At 43.7% G+C, this 24,782-nt stretch overlaps 1 protein-coding gene across 1 annotated transcript in view; it reads left to right on the forward strand.

Annotated features, from left to right (window-relative positions):
* LOC137313926 (steroid hormone receptor ERR2-like) overlaps nucleotides 1-24,782 on the forward strand; it is a gene marked incomplete at its 3' end in the record, with an annotated part of 155,348 nt that overhangs the window by 115,641 nt on the left and 14,925 nt on the right. Inside the window, exon 2 of the mRNA XM_067979648.1 lies at nucleotides 22,041-22,157. Coding sequence (XP_067835749.1) covers nucleotides 22,041-22,157 — 117 coding nt within the window. The remainder of the gene's footprint in view (nucleotides 1-22,040; nucleotides 22,158-24,782) is intronic.

Genomic DNA, 24,782 nt, shown 5'->3' on the forward strand with positions numbered 1-24,782 from the left:
ATGTGTTGGGAACACTCTCTATAATGTGCTGGGAACACTCTCTATAATGTGTCGGGAACACTCTCTATAAAGTGTCGGGAACACTCTCTATAATGTGCTGGGAACACTCTCTATAAAGTGTCGGGAACACTCTCTATAATGTGTTGGGAACACTCTCTATAATGTGTTGGGAACACTCTCTATAATGTGTCGGGAACACTCTCTGTAATGTGTTGGGAACACTCTCTATAATGTGTTGGGAACACTCTCTATAATGTGTTGGGAACACTCTCAAAAATGTGTTGGGAACACTCTCTATAATGTGATGGGAACACTCTCTATAATGTGCTGGGAACACTCTCTATAATGTGTTGGGAACACTCTCTATAATGTGATGGGAACACTCTCTATAATGTGCTGGGAACACTCTCTATAATGTGTTGGGAACACTCTCTATAAAGTGTCGGGAACACTCTCTATAATGTGTCGGGAACACTCTCTATAATGTGCTGGGAACACTCTCTATAATGTGTCGGGAACACTCTCTATAATGTGTCGGGAACACTCTCTATAATGTGCTGGGAACACTCTCTATATTGTGTTGGGAACACTCTCTATAAAGTGTCGGGAACACTCTCTATAATGTGTCGGGAACACTCTCTATATTGTGTTGGGAACACTCTCTATAAAGTGTCGGGAACACTCTCTATAATGTGTCGGGAACACTCTCTATAAAGTGTCGGGAACACTCTCTATAATGTGTTGGGAACACTCTCTATAATGTGTCGGGAACACTCTCTATAAAGTGTCGGGAACACTCTCTATAATGTGTCGGGAACACTCTCTATAAAGTGCTGGGAACACTCTCTATAATGTGTCGGGAACACTCTCTATAATGTGTCGGGAACACTCTCTATAATGTGTCGGGAACACTATCTATAATGTGTCGGGAACACTCTCTATAATGTGTCGGGAACACTCTCTATAATGTGTTGGGAACACTCTCTATAATGTGTCGGGAACACTCTCTATAATGTGTTGGGAACACTCTCTATAATGTGCTGGGAACACTGTCTATAATGTGTTGGGAACACTCTCTATAATGTGCTGGGAACACTCTCTATAATGTGTCGGGAACACTCTCTATAAAGTGTCGGGAACACTCTCTATAATGTGCTGGGAACACTCTCTATAAAGTGTCGGGAACACTCTCTATAATGTGTTGGGAACACTCTCTATAATGTGTTGGGAACACTCTCTATAATGTGTCGGGAACACTCTCTGTAATGTGTTGGGAACACTCTCTATAATGTGTTGGGAACACTCTCTATAATGTGTTGGGAACACTCTCAAAAATGTGTTGGGAACACTCTCTATAATGTGATGGGAACACTCTCTATAATGTGCTGGGAACACTCTCTATAATGTGTTGGGAACACTCTCTATAATGTGATGGGAACACTCTCTATAATGTGCTGGGAACACTCTCTATAATGTGTTGGGAACACTCTCTATAAAGTGTCGGGAACACTCTCTATAATGTGTCGGGAACACTCTCTATAATGTGCTGGGAACACTCTCTATAATGTGTCGGGAACACTCTCTATAATGTGTCGGGAACACTCTCTATAATGTGCTGGGAACACTCTCTATATTGTGTTGGGAACACTCTCTATAAAGTGTCGGGAACACTCTCTATAATGTGTCGGGAACACTCTCTATATTGTGTTGGGAACACTCTCTATAAAGTGTCGGGAACACTCTCTATAATGTGTCGGGAACACTCTCTATAAAGTGTCGGGAACACTCTCTATAATGTGTTGGGAACACTCTCTATAATGTGTCGGGAACACTCTCTATAAAGTGTCGGGAACACTCTCTATAATGTGTCGGGAACACTCTCTATAATGTGCTGGGAACACTCTCTATAATATGCTGGGAACACTCTCTATAATATGCTGGGAACACTCTCTATAATGTGATGGGAAAACTCTATAATGTGTTGGGAACACTCTCTATAATGTGTCGGGAACACTCTCTATAATGTGCTGGGAACACTCTATAATGTGCTGGGAACACTCTCTATAATGTGTCGGGAACACTCTCTATAATGTGCTGGGAACACTCTCTATAATGTGTTGGGAACACTCTCTATAATGTGTCGGGAACACTCTCTATAATGTGTTGGGAACACTCTCTATAATGTGTCGGGAACACTCTCTATAATGTGTTGGGAACACTCTCTATAATGTGTCGGGAACACTCTCTATAATGTGTTGGGAACACTCTCTATAAAGTGCTGGGAACACTCTCTATAATGTGTCGGGAACACTCTCTTTCATGTGTCGGGAACACTCTCTATAATGTGCTGGGAACACTCTCTATAATGTGTCGGGAACACTCTCTATAATGTGTTGGGAACACTCTCTATAATGTGTCGGGAACACTCTCTATAATGTGTCGGGAACACTCTCTATAATGTGTCGGGAACACTCTCTATAATGTGTTGGGAACACTCTCTATAATGTGTTGGGAACACTCTCTATAATGTGCTGGGAACACTGTCTATAATGTGTTGGGAACACTCTCTATAATGTGCTGGGAACACTCTCTATAATGTGTCGGGAACACTCTCTATAAAGTGTCGGGAACACTCTCTATAATGTGTTGGGAACACTCTCTATAATGTGTCGGGAACACTGTCTATAATGTGCTGGGAACACTCTCTATAAAGTGTCGGGAACACTCTCTATAATGTGTTGGGAACACTCTCTATAATGTGTTGGGAACACTCTCTATAATGTGTTGGGAACACTCTCTATAATGTGTTGGGAACACTCTCTATAATGTGTTGGGAACACTCTCTATAATGTGATGGGAACACTCTCTATAATGTGTCGGGAACACTCTCTATAATGTGTCGGGAACACTCTCTATAATGTGCTGGGAACACTCTCTATAATGTGTCGGGAACACTCTCTATAATGTGTCGGGAACACTCTCTATAATGTGTTGGGAACACTCTCTATAATGTGCTGGGAACACTCTCGATAATGTGCTGGGAACACTCTCTATAATGTGCTGGGAACACTCTCTATATTGTGATGGGAACATTCTAAAATGTGCTGGGAACACTCTCTATAATGTGCTGGGAACACTCTCGAAAATGTGCTGGGAACACTCTATAATGTGCTGGGAACACTCTCTATAATGTGCTGGGAACACTCTCTATAATGTGATGGGAACACTCTCTATAATTTGCTGGGAACACTCTCTATAATATGCTGGGAACACTCTCTATAATATGCTGGGAACACTCTCTATAATGTGATGGGAACACTCTCTATAATGTGATGGGAACACTCTATAATGTGTTGGGAACACTCTCTATAATGCGTCGGGAACACTCTCTTTTAAGTGTTGGGAACACTCCCTATGATGTGTCGGGAACACTCTCGAAAATGTGCTGGGAACACTCTATAATGTGCTGGGAACACTCTCTATAATGTGCTGGGAACACTCTCTATAATATGCTGGGAACACTCTCTATAATATGCTGGGAACACTCTCTATAATGTGCTGGGAACACTCTCTATAATGTGATGGCAACACTCTATAATGTGCTGGGAACACTCTCTATAATATGCTGGGAACACTCTCTATAATATGCTGGGAACACTCTCTATAATGTGATGGGAACACTCTATAATGTGTTGGGAACACTCTCTGTAATGTGTCGGGAACACTCTCTATAATGTGCTGGGAACACTCTATAATGTGCTGGGAACACTCTCTATAATGTGCTGGGAACACTCTCTATAATGTGATGGGAACACTCTCTATAATTTGCTGGGAACACTCTCTATAATATGCTGGGAACACTCTCTATAATATGCTGGGAACACTCTCTATAATGTGATGGGAACACTCTCTATAATGTGATGGGAACACTCTATAATGTGTTGGGAACACTCTCTATAATGCGTCGGGAACACTCTCTTTTAAGTGTTGGGAACACTCCCTATGATGTGTCGGGAACACTCTCGAAAATGTGCTGGGAACACTCTATAATGTGCTGGGAACACTCTCTATAATGTGCTGGGAACACTCTCTATAATATGCTGGGAACACTCTCTATAATATGCTGGGAACACTCTCTATAATGTGCTGGGAACACTCTCTATAATGTGATGGCAACACTCTATAATGTGCTGGGAACACTCTCTATAATATGCTGGGAACACTCTCTGTAATATGCTGGGAACACTCTCTATAATGTGATGGGAACACTCTATAATGTGTTGGGAACACTCTCTGTAATGTGTCGGGAACACTCTCTATAATGTGCTGGGAACACTCTATAATGTGCTGGGAACACTCTCTATAATGCGTCGGGAACACTCTCTATAATGTGTCGGGAACACTCTCTATAATGTGCTGGGAACACTCTCTATAATGTGTTGGGAACACTCTCTATAATGTGTCGGGAACACTCTCTATAATGTGTTGGGAACATTCTCTATAATGTGTCGGGAACACTCTCTATAATGTGTTGGGAACACTCTCTATAATGTGTCGGGAACACTCTCTATAATGTGTTGGGAACACTCTCTATAAAGTGCTGGGAACACTCTCTATAATGTGTCGGGAACACTCTCTATAATGTGTCGGGAACACTCTCTATAATGTGTCGGGAACACTCTCTATAATGTGTCGGGAACACTCTCTATAATGTGTTGGGAACACTCTCTATAATGTGTCGGGAACACTCTCTATAATGTGTTGGGAACACTCTCTATAATGTGTTGGGAACACTCTCTATAATGTGCTGGGAACACTGTCTATAATGTGTTGGGAACACTCTCTATAATGTGTTGGGAACACTCTCTATAATGTGCTGGGAACACTGTCTATAATGTGTTGGGAACACTCTCTATAATGTGCTGGGAACACTCTCTATAATGTGTCGGGAACACTCTCTATAAAGTGTCGGGAACACTCTCTATAATGTGCTGGGAACACTCTCTATAAAGTGTCGGGAACACTCTCTATAATGTGTTGGGAACACTCTCTATAATGTGTTGGGAACACTCTCTATAATGTGTCGGGAACACTCTCTGTAATGTGTTGGGAACACTCTCTATAATGTGTTGGGAACACTCTCTATAATGTGTTGGGAACACTCTCTATAATGTGTTGGGAACACTCTCTATAATGTGATGGGAACACTCTCTATAATGTGCTGGGAACACTCTCTATAATGTGTTGGGAACACTCTCTATAATGTGATGGGAACACTCTCTATAATGTGCTGGGAACACTCTCTATAATGTGTTGGGAACACTCTCTATAAAGTGTCGGGAACACTCTCTATAATGTGTCGGGAACACTCTCTATAATGTGCTGGGAACACTCTCTATAATGTGTCGGGAACACTCTCTATAATGTGTCGGGAACACTCTCTATAATGTGCTGGGAACACTCTCTATATTGTGTTGGGAACACTCTCTATAAAGTGTCGGGAACACTCTCTATAATGTGTCGGGAACACTCTCTATATTGTGTTGGGAACACTCTCTATAAAGTGTCGGGAACACTCTCTATAATGTGTCGGGAACACTCTCTATAAAGTGTCGGGAACACTCTCTATAATGTGTTGGGAACACTCTCTATAATGTGTCGGGAACACTCTCTATAAAGTGTCGGGAACACTCTCTATAATGTGTCGGGAACACTCTCTATAATGTGCTGGGAACACTCTCTATATTGTGTTGGAAACACTCCCTATAATGTGCTGGGAACACACTCTATAATGTGCTGGGAACACTGTCTATAATGTGTTGGGAACACTCTCTATAATGTGCTGGGAACACTCTCTATATTGTGTTGGGAACACTCTCTATAAAGTGTCGGGAACACTCTCTATAATGTGTCGGGAACACTCTCTATAATGTGTTGGGAACACTCTCTATAATGTGTCGGGAACACTCTCTATAATGTGTCGGGAACACTCTCTATAATGTGTCGGGAACACTCTCTATAATGTGTTGGGAACACTCTCTATAAAGTGCTGGGAACACTCTCTATAATGTGTCGGGAACACTCTCTATAATGTGTCGGGAACACTCTCTATAATGTGTCGGGAACACTATCTATAATGTGTCGGGAACACTCTCTATAATGTGTCGGGAACACTCTCTATAATGTGTTGGGAACACTCTCTATAATGTGTCGGGAACACTCTCTATAATGTGTTGGGAACACTCTCTATAATGTGTTGGGAACACTCTCTATAATGTGCTGGGAACACTGTCTATAATGTGTTGGGAACACTCTCTATAATGTGCTGGGAACACTCTCTATAATGTGTCGGGAACACTCTCTATAAAGTGTCGGGAACACTCTCAAAAATGTGTTGGGAACACTCTCTATAATGTGTCGGGAACACTGTCAATAATGTGCTGGGAACACTCTCTATAAAGTGTCGGGAACACTCTCTATAATGTGTTGGGAACACTCTCTATAATGTGTTGGGAACACTCTCTATAATGTGTCGGGAACACTCTCTGTAATGTGTTGGGAACACTCTCTATAATGTGTTGGGAACACTCTCTATAATGTGTTGGGAACACTCTCTATAATGTGTTGGGAACACTCTCTATAATGTGATGGGAACACTCTCTATAATGTGCTGGGAACACTCTCTATAATGTGTTGGGAACACTCTCTATAATGTGATGGGAACACTCTCTATAATGTGCTGGGAACACTCTCTATAATGTGTCGGGAACACTCTCTATAATGTGTCAGGAACACTCTCTATAATGTGTTGGGAACACTCTCTATAAAGTGTCGGGAACACTCTCTATAATGTGTCGGGAACACTCTCTATAATGTGCTGGGAACACTCTCTATAATGTGTCGGGAACACTCTCTATAATGTGTCGGGAACACTCTCTATAATGTGCTGGGAACACTCTCTATATTGTGTCGGGAACACTCTCTATAATGTGTTGGGAACACTCTCTATAAAGTGTCGGGAACACTCTCTATAATGTGTCGGGAACACTCTCTATAATGTGCTGGGAACACTCTCTATAATGTGTCGGGAACACTCTCTATAATGTGCTGGGAACACTCTCTATATTGTGTTGGGAACACTCTCTATAAAGTGTCGGGAACACTCTCTATAATGTGTCGGGAACACTCTCTATATTGTGTTGGGAACACTCTCTATAAAGTGTCGGGAACACTCTCTATAATGTGTCGGGAACACTCTCTATAATGTGTCGGGAACACTCTCTATAAAGTGTCGGGAACACTCTCTATAATGTGTCGGGAACACTCTCTATAATGTGCTGGGAACACTCTCTATATTGTGTTGGGAACACTCTCTATAAAGTGTCGGGAACACTCTATAATGTGTCGGGAACACTCTCTATAATGTGCTGGGAACACTCTCTATAATGTGATGGGAACACTCTCTATAATTTGCTGGGAACACTCTCTATAATATGCTGGGAACACTCTCTATAATATGCTGGGAACACTCTCTATAATGTGATGGGAACACTCTCTATAATGTGATGGGAACACTCTATAATGTGTTGGGAACACTCTCTATAATGCGTCGGGAACACTCTCTTTTAAGTGTTGGGAACACTCCCTATGATGTGTCGGGAACACTCTCGAAAATGTGCTGGGAACACTCTATAATGTGCTGGGAACACTCTCTATAATGTGCTGGGAACACTCTCTATAATGTGCTGGGAACACTCTCTATAATATGCTGGGAACACTCTCTATAATATGCTGGGAACACTCTCTATGATGTGATGGGAACACTCTATAATGTGTTGGGAACACTCTCTATAATGTGTCGGGAACACTCTCTATAATGTGCTGGGAACACTCTATAATGTGCTGGGAACACTCTCTATAATGCGTCGGGAACACTCTCTATAATGTGTCGGGAACACTCTCTATAATGTGCTGGGAACACTCTCTATAATGTGTTGGGAACACTCTCTATAATGTGTCGGGAACACTCTCTATAATGTGTTGGGAACACTCTCTATAATGTGTCGGGAACACTCTCTATAATGTGTTGGGAACACTCTCAATAATGTGTCGGGAACACTCTCTATAATGTGTTGGGAACACTCTCTATAAAGTGCTGGGAACACTCTCTTTAATGTGTCGGGAACACTCTCTATAATGTGTCGGGAACACTCTCTATAATGTGTCGGGAACACTATCTATAATGTGTCGGGAACACTCTCTATAATGTGTCGGGAACACTCTCTATAATGTGTTGGGAACACTCTCTATAATGTGTCGGGAACACTCTCTATAATGTGTTGGGAACACTCTCTATAATGTGTTGGGAACACTCTCTATAATGTGCTGGGAACACTGTCTATAATGTGTTGGGAACACTCTCTATAATGTGCTGGGAACACTCTCTATAATGTGTCGGGAACACTCTCTATAAAGTGTCGGGAACACTCTCTATAATGTGCTGGGAACACTCTCTATAAAGTGTCGGGAACACTCTCTATAATGTGTTGGGAACACTCTCTATAATGTGTTGGGAACACTCTCTATAATGTGTCGGGAACACTCTCTGTAATGTGTTGGGAACACTCTCTATAATGTGTTGGGAACACTCTCTATAATGTGTTGGGAACACTCTCTATAATGTGTTGGGAACACTCTCTATAATGTGATGGGAACACTCTCTATAATGTGCTGGGAACACTCTCTATAATGTGTTGGGAACACTCTCTATAATGTGCTGGGAACACTCTCTATAATGTGCTGGGAACACTGTCTATAATGTGTTGGGAACACTCTCTATAATGTGCTGGGAACACTCTCTATATTGTGTTGGGAACACTCTCTATAAAGTGTCGGGAACACTCTCTATAATGTGTCGGGAACACTCTCTATAATGTGTTGGGAACACTCTCTATAATGTGTCGGGAACACTCTCTATAATGTGTTGGGAACACTCTCTATAATGTGTCGGGAACACTCTCTATAATGTGTTGGGAACACTCTCTTTTAAGTGCTGGGAACACTCTCTATAATGTGTCGGGAACACTCTCTATAATGTGTCGGGAACACTCTCTATAATGTGTCGGGAACACTATCTATAATGTGTCGGGAACACTCTCTATAATGTGTCGGGAACACTCTCTATAATGTGTTGGGAACACTCTCTATAATGTGTCGGGAACACTCTCTATAATGTGTTGGGAACACTCTCTATAATGTGTTGGGAACACTCTCTATAATGTGCTGGGAACACTGTCTATAATGTGTTGGGAACACTCTCTATAATGTGCTGGGAACACTCTCTATAATGTGTCGGGAACACTCTCTATAAAGTGTCGGGAACACTCTCGATAATGTGTTGGGAACACTCTCTATAATGTGTCGGGAACACTGTCTATAATGTGCTGGGAACACTCTCTATAAAGTGTCGGGAACACTCTCTATAATGTGTTGGGAACACTCTCTATAATGTGTTGGGAACACTCTCTATAATGTGTCGGGAACACTCTCTGTAATGTGTTGGGAACACTCTCTATAATATGTTGGGAACACTCTCTATAATGTGTTGGGAACACTCTCTATAATGTGTTGGGAACACTCTCTATAATGTGATGGGAACACTCTCTATAATGTGCTGGGAACACTCTCTATAATGTGTTGGGAACACTTTCTATAATGTGATGGGAACACTCTCTATAATGTGCTGGGAACACTCTCTATAATGTGTCGGGAACACTCTCTATAATGTGTCAGGAACACTCTCTATAATGTGTTGGGAACACTCTCTATAAAGTGTCGGGAACACTCTCTATAATGTGTCGGGAACACTCTCTATAATGTGCTGGGAACACTCTCTATAATGTGTCGGGAACACTCTCTATAATGTGTCGGGAACACTCTCTATAATGTGCTGGGAACACTCTCTATATTGTGTCGGGAACACTCTCTATAATGTGTTGGGAACACTCTCTATAAAGTGTCGGGAACACTCTCTATAATGTGTCGGGAACACTCTCTATAATGTGCTGGGAACACTCTCTATAATGTGTCGGGAACACTCTCTATAATGTGTCGGGAACACTCTCTATAATGTGTTGGGAACACTCTCTATAATGTGTCGGGAACACTCTCTATAATGTGTTGGGAACACTCTCTATAATGTGTTGGGAACACTCTCTATAATGTGCTGGGAACACTGTCTATAATGTGTTGGGAACACTCTCTATAATGTGCTGGGAACACTCTCTATAATGTGTCGGGAACACTCTCTATAAAGTGTCGGGAACACTCTCAAAAATGTGTTGGGAACACTCGCTATAATGTGTCGGGAACACTGTCTATAATGTGCTGGGAACACTCTCTATAAAGTGTCGGGAACACTCTCTATAATGTGTTGGGAACACTCTCTATAATGTGTTGGGAACACTCTCTATAATGTGTCGGGAACACTCTCTGTAATGTGTTGGGAACACTCTCTATAATGTGTTGGGAACACTCTCTATAATGTGTTGGGAACACTCTCTATAATGTGCTGGGAACACTCTCTATAATGTGTTGGGAACACTCTCTATAATGTGATGGGAACACTCTCTATAATGTGCTGGGAACACTCTCTATAATGTGTCGGGAACACTCTCTATAATGTGTCAGGAACACTCTCTATAATGTGTTGGGAACACTCTCTATAAAGTGTCGGGAACACTCTCTATAATGTGTCGGGAACACTCTCTATAATGTGCTGGGAACACTCTCTATAATGTGTCGGGAACACTCTCTATAATGTGTCGGGAACACTCTCTATAATGTGCTGGGAACACTCTCTATATTGTGTCGGGAACACTCTCTATAATGTGTTGGGAACACTCTCTATAAAGTGTCGGGAACACTCTCTATAATGTGTCGGGAACACTCTCTATAATGTGCTGGGAACACTCTCTATAATGTGTCGGGAACACTCTCTATAATGTGTCGGGAACACTCTCTATAATGTGCTGGGAACACTCTCTATATTGTGTTGGGAACACTCTCTATAAAGTGTCGGGAACACTCTCTATAATGTGTCGGGAACACTCTCTATATTGTGTTGGGAACACTCTCTATAAAGTGTCGGGAACACTCTCTATAATGTGTCGGGAACACTCTCTATAATGTGTCGGGAACACTCTCTATAAAGTGTCGGGAACACTCTCTATAATGTGTCGGGAACACTCTCTATAATGTGCTGGGAACACTCTCTATATTGTGTTGGGAACACTCTCTATAAAGTGTCGGGAACACTCTATAATGTGTCGGGAACACTCTCTATAATGTGCTGGGAACACTCTCTATAATGTGATGGGAACACTCTCTATAATTTGCTGGGAACACTCTCTATAATATGCTGGGAACACTCTCTATAATATGCTGGGAACACTCTCTATAATGTGATGGGAACACTCTCTATAATGTGATGGGAACACTCTATAATGTGTTGGGAACACTCTCTATAATGCGTCGGGAACACTCTCTTTTAAGTGTTGGGAACACTCCCTATGATGTGTCGGGAACACTCTCGAAAATGTGCTGGGAACACTCTATAATGTGCTGGGAACACTCTCTATAATGTGCTGGGAACACTCTCTATAATATGCTGGGAACACTCTCTATAATATGCTGGGAACACTCTCTATAATGTGCTGGGAACACTCTCTATAATGTGATGGGAACACTCTATAATGTGCTGGGAACACTCTCTATAATATGCTGGGAACACTCTCTATAATATGCTGGGAACACTCTCTATAATGTGATGGGAACACTCTATAATGTGTTGGGAACACTCTCTATAATGTGTCGGGAACACTCTCTATAATGTGCTGGGAACACTCTATAATGTGCTGGGAACACTCTCTATAATGCGTCGGGAACACTCTCTATAATGTGTCGGGAACACTCTCTATAATGTGCTGGGAACACTCTCTATAATGTGTTGGGAACACTCTCTATAATGTGTCGGGAACACTCTCTATAATGTGTTGGGAACACTCTCTATAATGTGTCGGGAACACTCTCTATAATGTGTTGGGAACACTCTCTATAATGCGTCGGGAACACTCTCTATAATGTGTTGGGAACACTCTCTATAAAGTGCTGGGAACACTCTCTATAATGTGTCGGGAACACTCTCTATAATGTGTCGGGAACACTATCTATAATGTGTCGGGAACACTCTCTATAATGTGTCGGGAACACTCTCTATAATGTGTTGGGAACACTCTCTATAATGTGTCGGGAACACTCTCTATAATGTGTTGGGAACACTCTCTATAATGTGTTGGGAACACTCTCTATAATGTGCTGGGAACACTGTCTATAATGTGTTGGGAACACTCTCTATAATGTGCTGGGAACACTCTCTATAATGTGTCGGGAACACTCTCTATAAAGTGTCGGGAACACTCTCTATAATGTGCTGGGAACACTCTCTATAAAGTGTCGGGAACACTCTCTATAATGTGTTGGGAACACTCTCTATAATGTGTTGGGAACACTCTCTATAATGTGTCGGGAACACTCTCTGTAATGTGTCGGGAACACTCTCTATAATGTGTTGGGAACACTCTCTATAATGTGTTGGGAACACTCTCTATAATGTGTTGGGAACACTCTCTATAATGTGATGGGAACACTCTCTATAATGTGCTGGGAACACTCTCTATAATGTGTTGGGAACACTCTCTATAATGTGCTGGGAACACTCTCTATAATGTGCTGGGAACACTGTCTATAATGTGTTGGGAACACTCTCTATAATGTGATGGGAACACTCTCTATATTGTGTTGGGAACACTCTCTATAAAGTGTCGGGAACACTCTCTATAATGTGTCGGGAACACTCTCTATAATGTGTTGGGAACACTCTCTATAATGTGTCGGGAACACTCTCTATAATGTGTTGGGAACACTCTCTATAATGTGTCGGGAACACTCTCTATAATGTGTTGGGAACACTCTCTTTTAAGTGCTGGGAACACTCTCTATAATGTGTCGGGAACACTCTCTATAATGTGTCGGGAACACTCTCTATAATGTGTCGGGAACACTATCTATAATGTGTCGGGAACACTCTCTATAATGTGTCGGGAACACTCTCTATAATGTGTTGGGAACACTCTCTATAATGTGTCGGGAACACTCTCTATAATGTGTCGGGAACACTCTCTATAATGTGTTGGAAACACTCTCTATAATGTGCTGGGAACACTGTCTATAATGTGTTGGGAACACTCTCTATAATGTGCTGGGAACACTCTCTATAATGTGTCGGGAACACTCTCTATAAAGTGTCGGGAACACTCTCTATAATGTGTTGGGAACACTCTCTATAATGTGTCGGGAACACTGTCTATAATGTGCTGGGAACACTCTCTATAAAGTGTCGGGAACACTCTCTATAATGTGTTGGGAACACTCTCTATAATGTGTTGGGAACACTCTCTATAATGTGTCGGGAACACTCTCTGTAATGTGTTGGGAACACTCTCTATAATGTGTTGGGAACACTCTCTATAATGTGTTGGGAACACTCTCTATAATGTGGTGGGAACACTCTCTATAATGTGCTGGGAACACTCTCTATAATGTGTTGGGAACACTCTCTATAATGTGATGGGAACACTCTCTATAATGTGCTGGGAACACTCTCTATAATGTGTCGGGAACACTCTCTATAATGTGTCAGGAACACTCTCTATAATGTGTTGGGAACACTCTCTATAAAGTGTCGGGAACACTCTCTATAATGTGTCGGGAACACTCTCTATAATGTGCTGGGAACACTCTCTATAATGTGTCGGGAACACTCTCTATAATGTGTCGGGAACACTCTCTATAATGTGCTGGGAACACTCTCTATATTGTGTCGGGAACACTCTCTATAATGTGTTGGGAACACTCTCTATAAAGTGTCGGGAACACTCTCTATAATGTGTCGGGAACACTCTCTATAATGTGCTGGGAACACTCTCTATAATGTGTCGGGAACACTCTCTATAATGTGTCGGGAACACTCTCTATAATGTGCTGGGAACACTCTCTATATTGTGTTGGGAACACTCTCTATAAAGTGTCGGGAACACTCTCTATAATATGTCGGGAACACTCTCTATATTGTGTTGGGAACACTCTCTATAAAGTGTCGGGAACACTCTCTATAATGTGTCGGGAACACTCTCTATAAAGTGTCGGGAACACTCTCTATAATGTGTTGGGAACACTCTCTATAATGTGTCGGGAACACTCTCTATAAAGTGTCGGGAACACTCTCTATAATGTGTCGGGAACACTCTCTATAATGTGCTGGGAACACTCTCTATATTGTGTTGGAAACACTCCCTATAATGTGCTGGGAACACTCTCTATAATGTGCTGGGAACACTGTCTATAATGTGTTGGGAACACTCTCTATAATGTGCTGGGAACACTCTCTATATTGTGTTGGGAACACTCTCTATAAAGTGTCGGGAACACTCTCTATAATGTGTCGGGAACACTCTCTATAAAGTGTCGGGAACACTGTCTATAATGTGCTGGGAACACTCTCTATAAAGTGTCGGGAACACTCTCTATAATGTGTTGGGAACACTCTCTATAATGTGTTGGGAACACTCTCTATAATGTGTCGGGAACACTCTCTGTAATGTGTTGGGAACACTCTCTATAATGTGTTGGGAACACTCTCTATAATGTGTTGGGAACACTCTCTATAATGTGATGGGAACACTCTCTATAATGTGCTGGGAACACTCTCTATAATGTGTTGGGAACACTCTCTATAATGTGATGGGAACACTCTCTATAATGTGCTGGGAACACTCTCTATAATGTGTCGGGAACACTCTCTATAATGTGTCAGGAACACTCTCTATAATGTGTTGGGAACACTCTCTATAAAGTGTCGGGAACACTCTCTATAATGTGTCGGGAACACTCTCTATAATGTGCTGGGAACACTCTCTATAATGTGTCGGGAACACTCTCTATAATGTGTCGGGAACACTCTCTATAATGTGCTGGGAACACTCTCTATATTGTGTCGGGAACACTCTCTATAATGTGTTGGGAACACTCTCTATAAAGTGTCGGGAACACTCTCTATAATGTGTCGGGAACACTCTCTATAATGTGCTGGGAACACTCTCTATAATGTGTCGGGAACACTCTCTATAATGTGTCGGGAACACTCTCTATAATGTGCTGGGAACACTCTCTATATTGTGTTGGGAACACTCTCTATAAAGTGTCGGGAACACTCTCTATAATGTGTCGGGAACACTCTATATTGTGTTGGGAACACTCTCTATAAAGTGTCGGGAACACTCTCTATAATGTGTCGGGAACACTCTCTATAAAGTGTCGGGAACACTCTCTATAATGTGTTGGGAACACTCTCTATAATGTGTCGGGAACACTCTCTATAAAGTGTCGGGAACACTCTCTATAATGTGTCGGGAACACTCTCTATAATGTGCTGGGAACACTCTCTATATTGTGTTGGAAACACTCCCTATAATGTGCTGGGAACACTCTCTATAATGTGCTGGGAACACTGTCTATAATGTGTTGGGAACACTCTCTATAATGTGCTGGGAACACTCTCTATATTGTGTTGGGAACACTCTCTATAAAGTGTCGGGAACACTCTCTATAATGTGTCGGGAACACTCTCTATAATGTGCTGGGAACACTCTCTATATTGTGTTGGGAACACTCTCTATAAAGTGTCGGGAACACTCTCTATAATGTGTCGGGAACACTCTCTATAAAGTGTTGGGAACACTCTCTATAATGTGTCGGGAACACTCTCTATAATGTGTTGGGAACACTCTCTATAATGTGCTGGGAACACTCTCTATAATGTGCTGGGTACACTCTCTATAATGTGCTGGGAACACTCTCTATAATGTGTCGGGAACACTCTCTATAATGTGCTGGGAACACTCTCTATAATGTGTCGGGAACACTCTCTATAATGTGCTGGGTACACTCTCTATAATGTGTCGGGAACACGCTCTATAATGTGCTAGGAACACTCTCTATAATGTGCTGGGAACACTCTCTATAATGTGCTTGGAACACTCTCTATAATGTGTCGGGAACACTCTCTATAATGTGTTGGGAACACTCTCTATAATGTGCTGGGAACACTCTCTATAATGTGCTGGGAACACTCTCTATAATGTGCTGGGAACACTCTCTCAAGTGTTGGGAACACTCTCTATAATGTGCTGGGAACACTCTTTATAATGTGCTGGGAACACTGTCTATAATGTGCTGGGAACACTCTCTATAATGTGCTGGGAACACTGTCTATAATGTGTTGGGAACACTCTCTATAATGTGCTGGGAACACTCTCTATATTGTGTTGGGAACACTCTCTATAAAGTGTCGGGAACACTCTCTATAATGTGTCGGGAACACTCTCTATAATGTGCTGGGAACACTCTCTATATTGTGTTGGGAACACTCTCTATAAAGTGTCGGGAACACTCTCTATAATGTGTCGGGAACACTCTCTATAAAGTGTTGGGAACACTCTCTATAATGTGTCGGGAACACTCTCTATAATGTGTTGGGAACACTCTCTATAATGTGCTGGGAACACTCTCTATAATGTGCTGGGTACACTCTCTATAATGTGCTGGGAACACTCTCTATAATGTGTCGGGAACACTCTCTATAATGTGCTGGGAACACTCTCTATAATGTGTCGGGAACACTCTCTATAATGTGCTGGGTACACTCTCTATAATGTGTCGGGAACACGCTCTATAATGTGCTAGGAACACTCTCTATAATGTGCTGGGAACACTCTCTATAATGTGCTTGGAACACTCTCTATAATGTGTCGGGAACACTCTCTATAATGTGTTGGGAACACTCTCTATAATGTGCTGGGAACACTCTCTATAATGTGCTGGGAACACTCTCTATAATGTGCTGGGAACACTCTCTCAAGTGTTGGGAACACTCTCTATAATGTGCTGGGAACACTCTTTATAATGTGCTGGGAACACTGTCTATAATGTGATGGGAACACTCTCTATAATGTGTAGGGAACACTGTATATAATGTGTTGGGAACACTCTCTATAAAGTGTTGGGAACACTCTCTATAATGTGCTGGGAACACTCTCTATAATGTGATGGGAACACTCTCTATAATGTGTTGGGAACACTCTCTATAATTTGCTGGGAACACTCTCTATAATGTGCTGGGAACACTCTCTATAATGTGATGGGAACACTCTATAATGTGCTGGGAACACTCTCTATAATGTGCTGGGAACACTCTCTATAATGTGTCGGGAACTCTCTCCATAATGTGTCGGGAACTCTCTCTATGATGTGTCGGGAACTCTCTCTATAATATGCTGGGAACACTCTCCATAATGTGCTGGGAACACTTTCTATAAAGTGCTGGGAACAGTCTCCATAATTTGCTGGGAACACTCTCTATAAATTGTTGGGAACACTCTCTACAATGTGTCCGGAACACTCTCTATTATGTGTTGGGAACACTCTCTATAATGTGTTGGGAACACTATCTATCATGTGTTGGGAACACTCTCTATAATGTGTTGGGAACACTCTCTATAATGTGCTGGGAACACTCGATAATGTGCTGGGAACGCTCTCTATAATGTGTCGGGAACACTCTCTATAATGTGTCGGGAACACTCTCTATAATGTGTCGGGAACACTCTCTATAATGTGTCGGGAACACTCTCTATAATGTGTCGGGAACACTCTCTATAATGTGTCGGGAACACTCTCTATAATGTGCTGGGAACACTCTCTATAATGTGTCGGGAACACTCTCTATAATGTGCTGGGAACACTCTCTATAATGTGTTGGGAACACTCTCTATAATGTGTCGGGAACACTCTCTATAATGTGTTGGGAACACTCTCTATAATGTGCTGGGAACACTCTCGATAATGTGCTGGGAACACTCTCTATAATGTGCTGGGAACACTCTATAATGTGCTGGGAACACTCTCTATAATGTGCTGGGAACACTCTCTATATTGTGATGGGAACATTCTCAAATGTGCTGGGAACACTCTCTATAATGTGCTGGGAACACTCTCTATAATGTGCTGGGAACACTCTCTATAATGTGATGGGAACACTCTATAATGTGTCGGGAACACTCTCTATAATGTGTTGGGAACACTATCTATAATGTGCTGGGAACACTCTCGATAATGTGCTGGGAACACTCTCTATAATGTGCTGGGAACACTCTATAATGTGCTGGGAACACTCTCTATAATGTGCTGGGAACACTCTCTATATTGTGATGGGAACATTCTCAAATGTGCTGGGAACACTCTCTATAATGTGCTGGGAACACTCTCTATAATGTGCTGGGAACACTCTCTGTAATGTGATGGGAACACTCTATAATGTGCTGGGAACACTCTCTATAATGTGCTGGGAACACTCTCTATAATGTGCTGGGAACACTCTCTATAATGTGATGGGAACACTCTATAATGTGTTGGGAACACTCTCTATAATGTGATGGGAACACTCTATAATGTGCTGGGAACACTCTCTATAATGTGATGGGAACACTCTATAATGTGTCGGGAACACTCTCTATAATGCGTCGGGAACACTCTCTTTTAAGTGTTGGTAACACTCCCTATGATGTGTCGGGAACACTCTCTATAATGTGTTGGGAACACTCTCTAAAATGTGCTGGGAACACTCTCTATAATGTGTCGGGAACACTCTCTATAATGTGCTGGGAACACTCTCTATAATGTGTCGGGAACACTCTCTATAATGTGCTGGGAACACTCTCTATAATGTGTCGGGAACACTCTCTATAATGTGTTGGGAACACTGTCTATAATGTGTTGGGAACACTCTCTATAATGTGTTGGGAACACTCTCTATAATGTGTCGGGAACACTCTCTATAATGTGCTGGGAACACTCTCTATAATGTGTCAGGAACACTCTCTATAATGTGTCGGGAACTCTCTCTATGATGTGTCGGGAACTCTCTCTATAATGTGTTGGGAATACTCTGTATAATGTGTCGGGAACACTCTCTCTAAAGTGTCGGGAACACTCTCTATAATGTGTTGGGAACACTCTCTATAATGTGCCGGGAACACTCTCTATAATGTGCCGGGAACACTCTCTATAAAGTGTCGGGAACACTCTCTATAATGTGTTGTGAACACTCTCTATAATGTGCCGGGAACACTCTCTATAATGTGCCGGGAACACTCTCTATAATGTGTTGGGAACACTCTCTATAATGTGATGGGAACACTCTCTATAATGTGCTGGGAGCACTCTATAATGTGCTGGGAACACTCTCTATAATGTGATGGGAACACTCTCTATAATGTGATGGGAACACTCTCGAAAATGTGATGGGAACACTCTATAATGTGTTGGGAACACTCTCTATAATGCGTCGGGAACACTCTCTATAATGTGTTGGGAACACTCTCTATAATGTGCTGGGAACACTCTCTATAATGTCTCGGGAACACTCTCTATAATGTGTCGGGAACTCTCTCTATGATGTGTCGGGAACTCTCTCTATAATGTGTTGGGAATACTCTGTATAATGTGTTGGGAACACTCTCTGTAAAGTGTTGGGAACACTCTCTATAATGTGCTGGGAACACTCTCTATAATGTGTTGGGAACACTCTCTATAATGTGTCGGGAACACTCTCTATAATGTGTTGGGAACACTCTCTATAATGTGCTGGGAACACTCTCTATGAAGTGTTGGGAGCACTCTGTATAATGTGTTGGGAACACTCTCTATAATGTGTTGGGAACACTCTCTATAATGTGTCGGGAACACTCTCTATAATGTGTTGGGAACACTCTCTATAATGTGCTGGGAACACTCTCTATGAAGTGTTGGGAACACTCTCTATAATGTGTCGGGAACACTCTCTATAATGTGTTGGGAACACTCTCTATAATGTGTCGGGAACACTCTCTATAATGTGTTGGGAACACTCTCTATAATGTGCTGGGAACACTCTCTATGAAGTGTTGGGAGCACTCTGTATAATATGTTGGGAACACTGTCTATAAAGTGTTGGGAACACGCTCTATAATGTGCTGGGAACACTCTCTATAATGTGTTGGGAACACTCTCTATAATGTGTTGGGAACACTCTCTGCAATGTGCTGGGAACACTCTGTATAATGTGTTGGGAACACTCTCTGCAATGTGCTGGGAACACTCTGTATAATGCGTTGGGAACACTCTCTATGATGTGTTGGGAACACTCACTATAATGTTTTGGGAACACTCTCTGTAATGTTTTGAGAACACTCTCTATAAAGTGTTGGGAACACTCTCTATAATGTTTTGGGAACACTCTCTGTCATGTTTGGGGAACACTCTCGATAATGTTTTGGGAACACACTCTTTTTAAGTGTTGTAACATGTCTCTGCAATGTGCTGGAAAGACTGTCCATGAGGTGCTTGGAACACAATCTGTAACAAAGTTGGGAACATTGTTCTACGTTGGGACATACTGTCTATGAAGTGTTGGGAACATTCTGTGTAAGGAGCTGCAAAGACGGCCGAAAAGTGTTGGGAAGACTGTCCATAATATGCCTGGTATAGTTTCTTTCATGTGTTGGAAACACTGACGAACCCATGCTGTACCTGCCCTGGGAGTGTTTGATGGGACAGTGTAGAGGGAGCTTTACTCTGTATCTAACCCGTGCTGTACCTGCCCTGGGAGTGTTTGATGGGACAGTGTAGAGGGAGCTTTACTCTGTATCTAACCCGTGCTGTACCTGCCCTGGGAGTGTTTGATGGGTCAGTGCAGAGGGAGCTTTAGTCTGTATCTAACCTGTGTTTTACCGGCCCTGGGAGTGTTTGATGGGACAGTGTCGAGGGAGCTTTACTCTGTATCTAACCCTGTACCTGACCTGGGAGTGTTTGATGGGACAGTGTAGAGGGAGCTTTACTCTGTATCTAACCCGTGCTGTACCTGCCCTGGGAGTGTTTGATGGGTCAGTGTAGAGGGAGCTTTAGTCTGTATCTAACCTGTGTTTTACCGGCCCTGGGAGTGTTTGATGGGACAGTGTAGAGGGAGCTTTACTCTGTATCTAACCCGTGCTGTACCTGCCCTGGGAGTGTTTGATGGGTCAGTGTAGAGGGAGCTTTAGTCTGTATCTAACCCGTGCTGTACCTGCCCTGGGAGTGTTTGATGGGTCAGTGTAGAGGGAGCTTTAGTCTGTATCTAACCCTGTACCTGCCCTGGGAGTGTTTGATGGGACAGTGTAGAGGGAGCTTTACTCTGTATCTCGCCCGTGTTGTACCTGCCCTGAGAGTGTTTGATGGGACAGTGTAGAGGGAGCTTTACTCTGTATCTCACCCTGTACCTGCCCAGGGAGTGTTTGATGGGACAGTGTAGAGGGAGCTTTACTCTGTATCTAACCCGTGCTGTACCTGCCCTGGGAGTGTTTGATGGGACAGTGCAGAGGGAGCTTTCCTCTGTATCTAACCTGTGCTGTACCTGCCCTGGGAGTGTTTGATGGGACAGTGTCGAGGGAGCTTTACTCTGTATCTAACCCTGTACCTGCCCTGGGAGTGTTTGATGGGACAGTGTAGAGGGAGCTTTACTCTGTATCTAACCCGTGCTGTACCTGCCCTGGGAGTGTTTGATGGGACAGTGTCGAGGGAGCTTTACTCTGTATTTAACCCGTGCTGTCCCTGACCTGGGAGTGTTTGATGGGTCAGTGTAGAGGGAGCTTTACTCTGTATTTAACCCGTGCTGTACCTGCCCTGGGAGTGTTTGATGAGACAGTGCAGAGGGAGCTTTACTCTGTATCTAACCCGTGCTGTACCTGCCCTGGGAGTGTTTGATGGGACATTGGGACAGGGTCTGTGGGAATGGGACTCGAGACGTTATGGGTTCCGCCCCGGGTAACACTTTGTTCTCTCCTGTGGTCCAGGTAACATCGAGTACAGCTGCCCGGCAACCAACGAGTGTGAAATCACAAAGAGGCGACGCAAATCCTGCCAAGCCTGTCGGTTCATGAAGTGCCTGAAAGTAGGAATGCTTAAAGAAGGTAAGAAAAGGGGTCGAGATGAAAGATAGAAATAGAGAGAGAGAGAGAGAGAGAGAGAGAAACTGACAGGGATGAACAGAGGAAAGAGAGAAAATCAGAAAAGTGGGAGAGGGATCAGTGAGAGGCAGGGGAACACAGATCGACTGAGAGGGACATAAAAAGAGGTAGAATGAGTCAAAGAGTGGCAGAGAGGTGCTCCATCAAACACTCCCAGGGCAGGTACAGCACGGGTTAGATACAGAGTAAAGCTCCCTCTACACTGTCCCATCAAACACTCCCAGGGCAGGTACAGCAAGGGTTAGATACAGAGTAATGCTCCCTCTACACTGTCCCATCAAACACTCCCAGAGCAGGTACCGGGTTAGATACAGAGTAAAGCTCCCTCCACACTGTCCCATCAAACACTCACAGGGCAGGTACAGCAAGGGTTAGATACAGAGTAAAGCTCCCTCTACACTGTCCCATCAAACACTCCCAGGGCAGGTACAGCACGGGTTAGATACAGAGTAAAGCTCCCTCTACACTGTCCAATCAAACATTCGTGGGGCAGGTCTAGCACGGGTTAGATACAGAGTAAAGCTCCCTCTACACTGTCCCATCAAACACTCCCAGGGCAGGTACTGCACGGGTTAGATACAGAGTAAAGCTCCCTCTACACTGTCCCATCAAACACTCCCAGGGCAGGTACAGCACGGGTTAGATACAGAGTAAAGCTCCCTCTTCAATGTCCCATCAAACACTCCCAGGGCAGGTACTGCACGGGTTAGATACAGAGTAAAGCTCCCTCTACACTGTCCCATCAAACACTCCCAGGGCAGGTACTGCACGGGTTAGATACAGAGTAAAGTTCCCTCCACACTGTCCCATCAAACACTCCCGGGACAGGTACAGCACGGATTAGATACAGAGTAAGTTCCCTCCACACTGTCCCATCAAACACTCTCAGGGCAGGTACAGCACGGGTTAGATACAGAGTAAAGCTCCCTCTACACTGTCCTATCAAACACTCCCAGGGCTTGTACAGCACGGGTTAGATGCAGAGTAAAGCTCCCTCTACACTGTCCCATCAAACACTCCCAGGGCACGGCCACTGATGTTCACTGTCCATTGATGATCAAATGAGCTGTGGAAGCGGAGCGAGCATCTGATGAACGTAATGAGTGAGAGTCAGTGTCTGTGGGACTGTACACCAGTGAGAGTCAGTGTCTGTGGAACTGTACCCCAGTGAGAGTCAGTGTGTGTGGAACTGTACCCCAGTGAGAGTCAGTGCCTGTGGAACTGTACCCCAGTGAGAGTCAGTGCCTGTGGAACTGTACCCCAGTGAGAGTCAGTGTCTGTGGAACTGTACCTCAGTGAGAGTCAGTGTGTGTGGAACTGTACCCCAGTGAGGGTCAGTGTCTGTGGGACTGTACCCCAGTGAGAGTCAGTGTCTGTGGGACTGTACCTCAGTGAGAGTCAGTGTCTGTGGGACTGTACCCCAGTGAGAGTCAGTGTCTGTGGAACTGCACCCCAGTGAGAGTCAGTGCTTGTGGAACTGTACCCCAGTGAGAGTCAGTGTCTGTGGAACTGTACCCCAGTGAGAGTCAGTGCCTGTAAAACTGTACCCCAGTGAGGGTCAGTGCCTGTGGAACTGTACCCAAGTGAGGGTCACTGTCTGTGGGACTGTACCCCAGTGAGAGTCAGTGTCTGTGGGACTGAAACCCAGTGAGAGTCAGTGTCTGTGGAACTGTACCCCAGTGAGTGTCAGTGTCTGTGGAACTGTACCCCAGTGGGAGTCAGTGCCTGTGGAACTGTACCCCAGTGAGGGTCAGTGTCTGTGGAACTGTACCCCAGTGAGGGTCAGTGCCTGTGGAACTGTACCCCAGTGAGAGTCAGTGTCTGTGGAACTGTACCCCAGTGAGGGTCAGTGTCTGTGGAACTGTACCCCAGTGAGGGTCAGTGTCTGTGGAACTGTACCCCAGTGAGAGTCAGTGCCTGTGGAACTGTACCCCAGTGAGAGTCAGTTTGTGTGGAACTGTACCCCAGTGAGAGTCAGTGTCTGTGGAACTGTACCCCAGTGAGAGTCAGTTTGTGTGGAACTGTACCCCAGTGAGAGTCAGTGCCTGTGGATCTGTACCCCAGTGAGAGTCAGCGTCTGTGGAACTGTACCCCAGTGAGTGTCAGCGTCTGTGGAACTGTACCCCAGTGAGAGTCAGTGTCTGTGGAAATGTACCCCAGTGAGAGTCAGTGTCTGTGTGACTGTACCTCAATGAGAGTCAGTGTCTGTGGAACTGTACCCCAGTGAGAGTCAGTTTGTGTGGAACTGTACCCCAGTGAGAGTCAGTGTGTGTGGAACTGTACCCCAGTGAGAGTCAGTGTCTGTGGAACTGTACCCCAGTGAGAGTCAGTTTGTGTGGAACTGTACCCCAGTGAGAGTCAGTGTGTGTGGAACTGTACCCCAGTGAGAGTCAGTGTCTGTGGAACTGTCCCCCAGCGAGGTTCAGTGTCTGTGGGACTGTCCCAAAGTGAGAGTCAGTGTCTGTGGAACTGTACCCCAGTGAGAGTCAGTGCTTGTGGAACTGTACCCCAGTGAGAGTCAGTGTCTGTGGAACTGTACCCCAATGAGGGTCAGTGTCTGTGGAACTG

This window comes from Heptranchias perlo, unplaced genomic scaffold (assembly GCF_035084215.1).
Source record: "Heptranchias perlo isolate sHepPer1 unplaced genomic scaffold, sHepPer1.hap1 HAP1_SCAFFOLD_492, whole genome shotgun sequence".
NCBI classification, from domain to species: Eukaryota; Metazoa; Chordata; class Chondrichthyes; order Hexanchiformes; family Hexanchidae; genus Heptranchias; species Heptranchias perlo.